The sequence below is a fragment of the Apteryx rowi genome, unplaced genomic scaffold, assembly GCF_003343035.1.
Source record: "Apteryx rowi isolate R43461 unplaced genomic scaffold, aptRow1 scaffold_129, whole genome shotgun sequence".
NCBI classification, from domain to species: Eukaryota; Metazoa; Chordata; class Aves; order Apterygiformes; family Apterygidae; genus Apteryx; species Apteryx rowi.
In genome coordinates, this window is record NW_020447519.1 from 1,146,119 (window position 1) to 1,159,745 (window position 13,627).

The 13,627-nt window shown below is 36.4% G+C and overlaps 1 protein-coding gene across 18 annotated transcripts in view; it reads right to left on the minus strand.

The window, feature by feature from the left end:
- Positions 1-13,627, minus strand: part of KCNMA1 (potassium calcium-activated channel subfamily M alpha 1) — a 545,549-nt gene that overhangs the window by 57,937 nt on the left and 473,985 nt on the right. For all 18 annotated transcript variants that reach the window (XM_026056020.1, XM_026056024.1, XM_026056027.1 and 15 more), the window contains one exon: positions 5,224-5,317. In XM_026056020.1, the coding sequence (XP_025911805.1) occupies positions 5,224-5,317 (94 nt within the window). The remainder of the gene's footprint in view (positions 1-5,223; positions 5,318-13,627) is intronic.

Consider the following 13,627-nt stretch of genomic DNA (forward strand, 5'->3'; position numbering starts at 1 on the left):
CTTTAATGAACTGTAGACTTTATACTTTGTGATAAAAGCAACCACTGCTGCAGGCTTACTTTTCTTTAAGTCAACATTTATAAGCATGCATTATTTTCTTTACACCTTGTTTAAAGCAAAAGATGTTTTTCTTTCCTTTGTCTTGATCCGAATGCATTGTCTGTTACCCTGAACTTTATAGAAAAGCTTGCTGTGTTTTTTCTGCTGGCAAACTCTCCTTTTTTTTTCCTGAAACTGCTCTCTCATCTCAAGAACACTTGTCCAAGGTTTCACAGTACTCTGAAAAAAATCTGACACCGTTCTTATTCCCATGGTTTATAATACCACTATCAATGGTAGCAACAGTCAGAGGGCTAGTGTATACTACCGTTATCATTCAAACCTTTTCATTCTATAACCGTGTTAAAAGCAGGTCTAAGGTAACATAGTGATTACTGAGCTACTCCTGTTGCTCATAGTAGTAGTAGTAGTAGTGAACTTGTAAAATAATATCAGGAAGTGAATTTGTGCTGTTAAATACCTGCTGTGTTGCAGCTCAATTATCATTGCATTTAGCATTGTATAAAGTTCACCTTGTACATCCTTAACAAGGGATGAAAAGTTTAGAGTATATTATGGAAATCTCCAAGGCTGAGGGATGTAAATATAAGTCATTATTATGGTTATTCAGTGAGCTTTCACCTCTTGAGATCTTCTTTTCAAAGCTAGTTTTGGGGGAGTCACAGACAATTAGATTAACCTCACTTCACTGGTTTTTACTTGACAAATGCTCCCCTCCAGACCCCTTATCATTTTTTTTTTTTTGGTTCCTATTAGAAAGCTCAAAGTTTCAGTTTACGGAAGGGCATCCTACAATGGCAGGGGCAATACAAATCCACGCTGAGTGGCACTAGCAGAAATGTGTGTGTACATCTGAGTGTATGCAGCTGGGTGGGAGAATAGATGTGCACAGCCACTGTTCATATATGTAGAGTGTTACAGCCAGCTTCAGGAAAATAGATAGGAGCTTTTCTCCTTACTTTAGACAAAGACTCTTATTAGGTTTCCAGAAAAGTGTGCTGAAAAGCTCACTTTTTCTGTGTCACTTTGCTGGATTTTGACAGTCTTTGAGCAAGTTTTATGGTTTGGTTGGGAATTATTTTGGATCCTTGCTCAAGAAAAATCCTCAGGCTTATGAAATTCTCTTTGGCAACAAACTGAAAACTCAGCCTCCTCTGATGCCTCTGATTCTTATGTGATCAGGGACATTAATGATAATGACCCTTTGCTGAGTATGCTACTTGTCTAGAGGCCTATGTCAACTACACCACTACCTTCAGAGTAGACAGGGACAAACTATTTATTTGCTCTTCAGGCCCCTTGGGCCCTGTCATATGCTATTTGTTCTTGCATTAAAAGGTAGTTTGACTCAGCTGGGTTGACATTTCCTTCAACTCGGTGTATTCCACTCGTGCAGTAGCAGCTACCAAAGCATTAAGTGAGGACTTGGGCCCCAGCAACAGTCCTTTTAAGTGGCTTTTCTGATTTAAATCCAGGACTTCTCACATTTTTACTGGTCACCCTGGAATCCAAAACGATACATTTCTTTTAAAACTAGCTTTGTTAGTTGATACTGTATGTGATACAGCCTCCTCATATTTAACTTAGTTGTCCATTCTAAAAGTGAATCTAACCCATTTCTGATGTCTACAGAGAACAATTGACAACCTACTATCTGTTTTAGTTAGCAATTTATTGGCATCTAGAGGCAATAGTATGCAAAGATGCCTTCATTCCACGCATCATCATCATCATCATATTTGATAATATGGATTTCTAATTACCTGTGAGTGAATTTCAAAAATTCCCACCTTCTGACAAGTTCAAAATAAGCATCTGTCAGACCTCTGGCCATGAGCTTCCAGGGAATAACCATGACATGGCTTCTGTCTTCTGTTCTGCTCCATTGATAGCAAAAATCACAACGTTTTATCTTATGGAATGACTTGATTTGCCCCAGACACCATGGAAATCTAAAACCTGTGCAGCATTTTCAAGGTTATCTTAACTGTAGGGCTGCTCAGGAAGTGACTCGAGAGTCACAGCTCTGATTACAATTTACAAATGAACTTTGCACACATTATTCCTTCTTTACATGCTCCAGCCTTGTTGCCCACCAGCCTCCTCCAGATCTGGGTCTGTAGCTGAGGAAACAGTCTGCTAAGTAACCAGCTGTTTTTGTTCAAGGGACAGGGTGAAGGTGGCTTTGAAAAGGAGCTTTTAAAGTAAATTTAGGGGGAAAAAAAAGCGAAGGTAAACATCAGCTACAGGCATGACAGTGCTTTCGCTGTTTTATCTCTTGTGTACTTTTAGCTGACATACACTAAAGATTTCAGGGCAGGCAAGCAAGTATCTGTCAATTTAGGTAATTTACGAGTATATAAAACAGCAGATAATACAGCCCACCTTTCTTTTTGGGAAAGGAGAAAACGATCTGCCCATTACATTTGCAATGAAGTTAAACAGAGTTTTCTTCTGATTCAATTAACTTTCTCTGATTTAGAACCTTGAACCAAAGTTAAGTCAATGTAGATATAGGATGCGACAAAGGGACTATTGGGTCTGGGGAGAGTCTGAGGGCGCCAATACAGGACTGGTGAATAAATTTAGCAGCAAGGTAGAAGAGGAAGAAAACAACGACTGGATCTGTAAGCCTGGCAAGTTCTCCACTCACTGCTCGACCTGCATTTAGCAATTCTGATGTGCTACTGAACAGACAGCTCAGGCTCAGGACGACTACTCTCCCTCAGTCCCTCTTCAGCAGGCAATGAAAGCAGGCTCCACTTTGAAAATCTTCCCCCATCATGCAAACTGACACAGGCATGCTTTTCAAAAACCCACAGCCAATCTGTTGATCATTACTTATTTACAAAGGCCTTCGGGCAGAAAGTCCTGTAAAAACCATACTTGATACGGTATACACTAGCTTTTTCTGCTTGTGGAAAAAAAGTACCCCTAAGGCTACCTCAAACCATCACTTTCTATTGCACATAAAATGTACCGTGTAACACTAAAGTATTTAATATATATGGTATAATATATCTACAGGAAAGGCATTTGTGTAGAAGTATGTTACCCTGTATTTGGTAATTTGATGTTTTGCTGAAGGCTATGACTTGAAAAAGCCTGCACCTAGTACAGAGGACCTGTCATCTCAGTACCCAAGAGCCAACAGAATAAAGAAGTACCCTTAAGCAGGAAAACTTTGACACAGCTTTGAAGCATATGAAAACAGTATAACTCCCCAGAATTATTATTACTCAAGATCAAAGAAATGAGGCATACTTTACATAGCAAACAGGGACAGTGCACTCAGCTCCAAATGTTTCAGCTCCTTCTCTCTCTGTCTCTCTCTCTCTGTCTCTTTCTCTTTCTCTTTTTCTTTTTATTTCCCCAAAATTAAGATTTGGGGAGGGAGGAATCTCCCACATTTTTAGAACTTGAAATCGATAAAACTATTAGCATGAGATAAGAAGAATGCCCAGAGGTAAGTAAATTGAAAATGATACTAGCATGACAACTGGCATCACAAAATGAGAAGCTTGCCAGTATGTTCATTTTATTCTTCCTCATAAACTGTAAACAAGCATGTAAATCAGTGTCATATGGGCAAGGCTGAGCTAACAGGAAGGCAGAGAACTTTTAATGATACATTTAACAGAAATAGATGGTCAATGGAAAAAAAAAAGACACAGCTGGGTGCATTTTAGTCTGTGAATCAATCTCACTTTTGGTTCTGTAGTCTAAACAGAGACGAAGATGACTTGTAGAAGTTATGTCCTTGAATATGCCCTAGATTGCAGTAACAATAAACAAATATGGATGCTTCTTTAACTGGCCAAGGAAATTCCCAGTCTATTGATTGAAATACAGAGAGGAAAATTATCTAGCTGTATCCAGAATTGTTAAAGGAACAAAGTCATTGTCAAAAATGAAAGAAGAGTGGTTAGTGATTTTATATATATATATATATATATATATATATATATATAAAATATAAATATATATATAAATATATATATAAATATATTTTATATATATATAAAGAACTAAATATTCATATTAATTGTTTTCACTTACCCTCCACTACTGCAGATCAGAGTTACTGTACTAACACACACACACACTCAAACCCCAAACTGCATGAATGTGTCTGTTTATATATGTAAATTAGCTTGCATTTGTCTGTATGTATAGTAGCAGAAAATCTCTGCTATGATATTTAGTTCTGGATACAATTACGGACTGAGTTATCTAGCCTGGCTACTTGAAATATGCACAACCAGAGCAGGAACAGCCTGCTTGTGGAAAACTCCACAGCTAGGATCTGATCTTGTTCTGATTGACTTGAGCAGGCAAAGGGTGAAGCACAGCAAGAAAGAATGGAAATGCCATATTATTTTAATAGATTCCAATTTTCCTGTTGCAGTTCTATTTTTAACAAATCTCCTCTTAGAGGCAAATTGTCCTATGGAAGGAAACTACATAGTTATACAAAGGCTTTCTGGTATACATATATCAACAGGGGAAAAATATCACTAACAAGATGATGTTTTCATCATCCACTTTTAGAGTATATACTACCCTTTAAAAAAATCCTCGTATTCCATAATTAATGTGCTTTTAGCCTGAGTAAAACTGCATTAGTTTTGAACTTTGCTTTGGCAAGTACATAGATTATTAGACTTTTTTTTATCAGTCTAAATCAATTAACAGAAATTTGATTTCAATCGACAGGATAAAAGGAAGGTAATATTCAGGTTCATTTTTGATTGTGATGATACATCTCACATATGGCCTTAAGTACAGAAAACAGTACTCAGAGGGAATCCAACAAAAAGAGAATTGCCTGAGGCAAACTAACCACATGAGTTCCTCTGATTGGTTAGTGCTATCATTAGTGCCACTGCTGTTTAAGAACTACACACGGACAGGACAGGGTGACAGCTAAGACTTTAAAGCCTATGTATTTTTCAAACAGCTTTTCAAACTGTTTTTCATGACAGAATTTTTTTCAGCTCTATCATTAACTGCTGACAAGCTGACAGAATAAATACTTCAGCCTTTCAGAAACCATCTAACAATCTTTTTTTCCCACCCCTTCCCCTTATTTTTGATGTGGGGGGAGGAGAAGAGGAAAGAGGGAAGAAAGCAGATGAAGATAGGAGTTTCTTACAGTCTTACCTCATCAGTTTGGGTGAGGAGTTGGGTGAATTTCGCATGCCTCCATTTCGCTGCTTTTTTTTGGGTGATAGTGTCGACGGCTGCTCATCTTCAACTGGAAATATAAGGAACTCATGAGATTAAGTACTGCTCTAAGTGCAACACAAAATACAAGTGAAGTAGCAAAGAACACACACTCTATGTCCATTCACGCACTGATACTTCATTGCTAACATAGGCCCAACAGTAATAAAAATCAAATACATGTTAGTCAAAGAGATTGGTTTGAAGGAGAAGGAGAAGCAGGGAGGAATACCAGGGTTTTGAACACAGGTGTTCAAATTGGTTTCATACTTCAAAAACAAAGGGGGGAAACCACATTCGGGTTATTCTTAGAGTTATTTTCAGTTAATCTGTGCTACAGAATAGTAGAATTAGTGCTCTGCTATATTTCCAGAAAGATAAAGTGCTGTTTGCAATACCAACATAACAGCTGCCAGCCTGCTTTTGCTAATGAACCAGACACCAGTTGGTTCTTGCTCTTCACATGCCAAACAGCAGAGTCTTCATGAAGAGATGTAAAATATTCAATGCCTTGATGTTCAATGATTCAGTTAGTTGGGACTGTGAATGCTGCCTGCCATTGTGCACAGATCTTCAGCACAACTCAGACCTCATCACTCCACCCTTCTCACAAAGGGGAGCTGTTATAACAGGAGTGACCACAATGAGGTTGAATGGAAGTGGGGAGACAATACCTATATAACAGAGGATGCATGTGTTATGCAATCTTTTAATGAGGATGAGGAGCATTTTCAACGACAGATCAATTTCCAGATGTAAAATCACTTATGATTTCGACAGTCATAACTACTCTTGGATAACCTAAGCCATAATACTCATTGCTTAAACAAGTGCAGCTTCCTAATAACTGATCTGTAAGTATTAACCACCAGCATTATGGTTTTAAGGTGGTTACTGCACTTAATAATTTGCACATAAGGGTTGCATTTGCTATCAAAGGGAATCACCTTATGTCTGGTTTCCCCAATTCAGACTAATGATGAATTATTCTTTAAAAAAAAAAAAAAAAGATCTTTTTCCATCTATTGTTAACTGAAAAATGAACTACAAGATAATATAACTGAGGCCTAGGAAGCTGTTACTTTAGAGCCAAAAGGAAAAAGACTATTATTAGTAGTAGCCATATTAAAGGAGCTTAATACACATTAGCAGTGCACAAGCAGAGGCTGCAAAAAAAATTCTATTTGCAATGAACTACATAGGAACAGCTACAAAAAGCAAACCTGGACATATGTCACCTGCCCTAGATTTGTCTGGGAACAAATTAAACAATATCCTTCTGCAATAACCCTCTTCTGACACTATTTTATTACAGTCTGCATTCTAGCCTGTCATGTCTGTCTGGGTTCCACAATCTGCTATGGAACTTCATTTTGCCTTGGTCAAGACTGAAGGACTGGGCCCTGAAAAGACAGATGTGCTGTCTTTTTAAATGACCTGGCATCACCTAAAACATCCAGGAAGTTAAAACCAAACAACGCATAACAAAAGAAAAAAAAACCAATCACCCCAAACAGTGATGTAAAGGGCTATACTTAGACTGGAGACTGTCTTATAATGATTTATTTCACTAATTTAACTTTCTTTTCTTTTCGGGAAACATTCCCAAAGACAAAGCCATTTTCTTCTGACTTGACTATTTCTTTTTTTTCTTTTTTTTTCCCAGAGCCCTGTAGTGGAAATGCTTACCAGTGACTGGTTAAGTACTATTTTTTGTTTGTCTGAGAGCTAAGTCCACAGAAAATTATCAAAAACATACAGTTCGAAATTTGCTTTGCTTGAGAGTTTGTTGGAATTAAATTGGATCACTTCAGTATTCAGCTATTTGTGACCTGAAGTGAATAGTCACAGAATTATTTTGTTAGTAGTATCTTCCTATTTCTGATTATTAAAAAATTGCAAGTATTTGTACATTTCATAACATCCCCTGCAAATCACTCTCTTCAAAATGGCATAGGCTTGTTTTAAACTTGCCTATCAAAAAGTTATTCATGTGCTATTCCACATAGGCAGTAAGTTGTTTTCAAGGTATACACTGTGATCTCTTATTCTTTACTGGGTATAAATATTCACTTCTAATCTGGTGGACTCACCACTTAAAATATCAAAGGAATAAGAAATATGCAAAATGTTCCTTTACAGAAACCAGCTACAACTTATATGTTTCTCTCTGCTGGTAGCAAAAATTATAAATTTCACTTAATTTAAACTGATACCATGGGGTTACAGAATGTTTATCAGAGATTCAGTATTGTACTATAAGAAAAATGGATTGTTTTACTTTTTCACTAGTATAAAGAAGCTCTATACCCATCAAGGCAAATTTGCCAAATCTTATTTTAATAAAGGACAGGTTAGATTGTATTATAGCCAGAAATATTTCTATGAACAATAGAAAACACTATTAACTAAGAGCACTTTTCCAAGTTTTCAGCTAGTTAATAAGGCTCATGTCTGATCCTTTCAAATGCTAAAAGTTAGTGCAATAAGGATCTTTTGTTGTGTATGGTCCAACAGCTGTTTTTTTCCAGTGTTATCAGCTGATACTACCCTGCCAGCCAATTATAAAACAAAGTCTTGGTCAAAGTCTTAGTATAAAACAAAGTCGAGTAATCATCCAGAATGACCATCTGTAGAACTAGATTTTAGCAGTCTACAGTGATTTTTCATACTGCATCTACAATAAATAAGCTCCTTCTTTTGATAGTGCTTGTCATCTCCACACTATGCTGCTGTCACTAACTACCTGTAAGGTGCAATGCTAATGTGGCATATGAGCTAATACCTGTTAGCGAACCTTCTGAGAGCTCTCAACTGGTTGCTAAAGCTGTGCCTTGCTTAAGCAAGGGAGCCATTTATTTTCATTGCAGCAATGAAAGATGATCTATCTTAATCACATCACATTCAACAGGATTTTGTTTTTCAATGAAATCTGCATGCAGAGTTTACAGCGCATCTGCAGTTTAGAGATGCAGTTCCATAAAAAATGGGGAAAGGGAATACATGAAACAGAAATATATGAATGGTTTGTAACAGCGCCCATTACCTATGGCTTCATTCTCAAAAGCGTTGCAGTGATAACTCACAAGTGACTTCTTAGTCATAAGTAGGATATAAAACATTTAATTATTATCCTTCAGATACTCTTATCAATTTCCTGCATATTTAAAGAAACAGATCTAGCAAAATTTTTAGTAAAGCCATAAAATATCATTTTCATTTCATGGTTCCTGTGTCTACATGAGAGGAATAAAAATCAAATTAAAAGGGAGTCTTAAATGTACTTGCTCTTACGAAAGACAACCATATTTGAATAATAGGCTGTGATATATGACAACTCAACTCTGATGTTGTATGTTTGACCTAGTGCTTTTGTTAATGAGAATGTGCCCCATTTTTTGTATTTTTGATGTCTTTATGCTATAGGAATTGTATTAAAATACAGTCATATCATATTATGAAGACTTTTTTCACCAGCTTTCACAAAAAGTGCAAATAAGTTCAAGAACTGGACACAGAATTTTATAGAATCTGAACTCAATCCAGCCTCTGAATTCTAATAAAATTCAAGCGCTTGTTTTTGCACATCCCTAAATATAACACTTAATACACTATTGTAACAACCCAGTGCTCACTACTCTAATAGGCACAGAATCTAACAGTTTTACAGTTCAGGAAGACTCAGTGCTAGAAAAATGTCAGGCAAGTCTAATGAGGCTTCAGATACTCTGGTTTACACTGCAGTTTAATTTAAAGTTACACTGATGTTTTAACATGTTTGCTTATTCTTGAGTAAAGAGGATTCATTATTTCAATGACATAACCTCCAGACAATGTTCCATGAATTGATTTAAGATGTGCTGGTAATTTTAACAGCCTTAATGTGGAGCTGAACATCTGTAACAACATATTACTTGACTTTTATCCTCATTTCTTTTTTTAAGCAAAATAAAGGGAATGTCTTTCAGAAACAGTGGGCAAGTTCATAACTTTTTCCTTTGTTATTTTGTGACCATTTTTAAATAAATCTGTCTCCTTCACTGCCTCTGTCAGGTCACTAGAAGCACAGTTTACAGACACAGTTTTTTAGACCCCAAAAGGAGCTGGAATTTTGAATAACATTTGCATTACTGAACATCACACAAACTGGAGTACCTGGTAAACTCATTTTTCCTAGAGTGTAAATGCATCAGAGCAAATAACCCATATGAAAGATAAAGCACAAACCACCCAGAAACATTAGTTGAATAGCTATCTTGATTAACTTATTAATCACCACATCTGGAGAAACCCACATCTGTAAGCACTTAACAGAGCATTAGTAATGTCACAGTCACATTGAAAACAGACGGCAAAACCATGCACAAACCAATCTGTATTGCCTTATACATCCAACTACGGGGCTACCTACGGAGATCTTGGTTCAACCCAGGCTTTTGAAAGTGGTAGCGGTATTTTACAGGCAAGCTGAGAGCCCTTTGCAATCTACAGTAGGTAGATTTTCCTTGTTCAACAGAACTCAGTAAGTTAAGGTGCAGCAGCGAGGGATTGTTGGGTAGAAAGAGGCTCCCTTTACGGTTATTAACAAGTGGAACAGGTTCCAGGATTTCTTCAGTGGACTTGGCACCAACCAAAGAATTAGTAGTTGCATTCTTGAATTGATATGAACATTTTGGATAACTTGATCTAGCTGCATTCTTTACTTCTAAATAATAAGAAAAAATGTAAATTAATGTCTTTATATTAAAAATTATTTCAAACCACAGGCATGAATCAGTTTTGATATCATGTGGAATTACAGATTTTAAAGCTTAAAGTATCTGTTTGTGTAGCTGAAATAAAGGTTTGTACCTGCAGCTTTCTTAAGGTTGTTTTTTTTTTTTTTTAATGGCTTTTTATAAGAGAATACTTATAAAAGGATTATTCCACAATATGATCATCTTTAAGCAACAATCCTATCCTAGGGTAAGTGTGTCTGAGGGAACATTTATTTCCCACATGTTGATAAAGGCTTCAAGATTTATTAGCTGCATAAGATGTTTATTCCTTTGAATCTAATGAAAATGACAGGGGAGGCAGAGCACTCTGTTGCTATTAAAATAAATAAGGAATAATAAGAAAAGGTAAGGTCAACATTTCAAAATTGTGCAAGTACAGTTATGGAATTAAACTGGTGTTTAGGAACCTAGATAAAAGTGTTTGGGTATTGCGCAGTGCTGAATGCCATGAATTTCAGGAGGTCATGCATAGCACTTCTGAAAGGAAGGCTAATCAGTTTAATTTCCTAAATACGGATTTAGTCTGAAACTGTGAACTTTAATCTTCCATTTCTAATACACAGAAGCTTATTTAACAAAAACAACATGTTAAATAAAAACTCTAATGAATGCCATCCTCTGTAAAAGACAGTAATAAAATATACTCTAACTTTTTGGTAAAAATAAGCAGTAATGATCTTCTATTGCTTGTTTTATTCTGAATGAGTATATTATAGAGAAGAGGGTGTATTACTAAGCCAATAAGACCTTATATTCTGTTATGTATTATGAGGTGAAGAGGTTAGGGAAGGAGTAGTTTATAGACTGATAATCTTGCAGCACTGTTTCCATATGTTTGAATTGCCTTAAAGTTTCAGTGGAGAACTTTGAAATAGCCAGTAGCTCAAGACTGAGGAGGTCATGTTTTTTGGCATCTTTACCTAGTTTAACCAACAGATAAAAGTGTTATCTGGTAACCAAATGGATACGTAAGTGGCATCCACATGCTTGTCATTTGTGTCCACGGACAAAATGTATCTCAGTCACAAAAAGGTGATTACATATGAATTACAAGAGTCATTTGATATGGTTCAACTATCTGGTGACAAAGTATCCATTCCCAGTCAATGGTTTCTGAATTAATGGCTTGCAACTACTCTAACTGATGTGGATAGAAAAGTTTTGAACAGCGTCAGTAAAAACAAAACCAGAATTTAACTCACAGTGGTATTCTGCTCTTTGCTATTAATAATAAAATACAATGTATAATAATAAAAATGCATCATGGCAGTTCCACTGGCTTTTAAATCCTTAGATGATAACATACATCTTTGCTTAGCAAAACTTCCAGAAAAAATGCGGGGCATCATATTGGATAAATACAATACTGGAAAATTACCAACCTCACCTCAGAGTTACTGTTTTTTTGTCAGGTCTTGTGCTTCTATCTTAGGTATTCCTCCAGATAAACAATTTTCATATGATAAAATGTATCTGCACAGACCTATCTCCCTACACAAGCCACTGATCAAGCACGTTTTTCAACACCTTGAGACCTAACAATCTGGTTCTATTTTTTTAACTACAGACAGTAGCAGTAGAAATAATCTTTATAAACTTATGTGCCTGCATCAAAATATCTCCACACACACAACAGATCAAAATCTATTGCCAAGGCTTATCTCCCCTCCAATCAAGTATTTTTAATAAACTAGTTTTAAGAAACAATCTTTTTGCAGACTTTTCTGGAGTTCAGCAGGTGATAGCCTCAGACACCGGTTCTAACTGTTAAGCACTAACCTCTCATAAGGGCGTATGCTTTATGGTCTATTCCATGCAGACATAAGCAAGCTTTCCCAAGATTGTGTGCTTGCACTGGCACAGCATAAGCCAGAACTAAAAGGCCTTGTCTTTCAGTAGGGCTTAATAACTTGAGCTTGGCTTTAATAGCATCACATGATCTTGTTCAGCATGCGGGCAGACCAAGCTGCTTAAAACTCATCCCACTTCCCCTTATCTCCAATCGTAAGGATAGATACTACCACTGAAAAGCAAAACATCAAACAATGGGGATTACAGAGTTGCCTTTATTCGTCCGACTACTCCAGATTCAAGGGTTCTAACTACCAGTTTCAGACTATCACCTCTGACCTTCACCCTCTGATGAGAAGTAGCCTCAGCTGCTTCAGATGAAAAAAGCAGCAGCCACATGGTAGGTGACTGTGAAATAACTTGTCCACAGAACAAGTTTCTTTCTGATCCCAGCAATCTATGGCTCATGGCTTTTTATTCCATCTTGAAAACCAAAGATGATAGTATAATATCTGCATAACCTATCTTTGGTAGGGATAATTCTCTCTCTCTCTCTATTCCTCTAATATAATTATGTATTTTTTACCCCAGGAGAGTAGAATTTATTATTTTTAGTCTAAATAGCCTGTTACAATGTACATGCATACTGTGCTGCAAACACAACTACTTCAGGATACATATAGCAATACATGTGCATACACAAAGATGCAGTTCTGAACAGAAAATATAATTGTCTTCAGGTTAAACAACACTCTATAACTAGGAGTAAAATAAAGGCCAGTACCATCACTTCTACAGACACATACTACAATGTCCAGAATTTAAAACACTAATGCTTTTAAAAGTATCTTGTTTTTCAGTATAAGTTTCTTTTTTTATGAATAACTTTTTACAAATCTGATTGGGTGTTTCCACCATTGGGTGGGCTGATTTCCATCTAAAATGTATTTGGGGAACAAAGATTGCTATTAATTATATGGAACAAAATACATCCTTACAGACTGTCGCTCCCTCACTAAGTTTGGCAACCGAACTGTTTGGGTTGGGGTAATTTTGTTGTACCACTGTGTAATTTTAAGCCACCAACCTCAGAATCCACAAGGGTTCTCTTCCGAGTATGTGATCAGTTTAGCACCAGTGAGTCTACCACAAAAGAACTCTTTCCTATTCACAGTTAGGTACGTTTTTCTTTATTTACTGTGACACAGGCCTTTATTTTCAACGCAAATGGTCACTGGACAAGTGTGATGCCTGGATTGCATATTTTGCCACAGTTCATTAGAACTGCTCAGGACACTCACCATGTATCCAACACATTTACTAGTTATTTTGAGAGAAAAATAATGGCTTATTGAGAATGGCAGGCAGTAAGGAATTGGTAGGAGTAATCATTTAAGAAATTCAGTGTTTTCTATAGTATTTCCTAATCCCATTCTGGGCAAACGCTATCTGTTTTATGGTAAATGCTGTGGAGAACTTGATCAAAAATCCTGTCAACATTAGCTAGGTAAAAAATAATGCCTATAAAATGTGAGGTATTAATGTAATTTATGTAGAGGTATCAAGCTGCATGCATTCCTACCCTTTCCTCCACCCTCAAGAATTGCCATTCAAGCTCCATTTTAGAAATGAAATATACAGACTTGCTTGCAGACTACATTAGGGAATCATGCCTGTTTCTACTTCTATACATTTTATTTATTATAATGAAGATAATTTGAAATGCAATCTGCAACTTCCTGAACATTTTTAAAACAACCAACGTAGTTAAT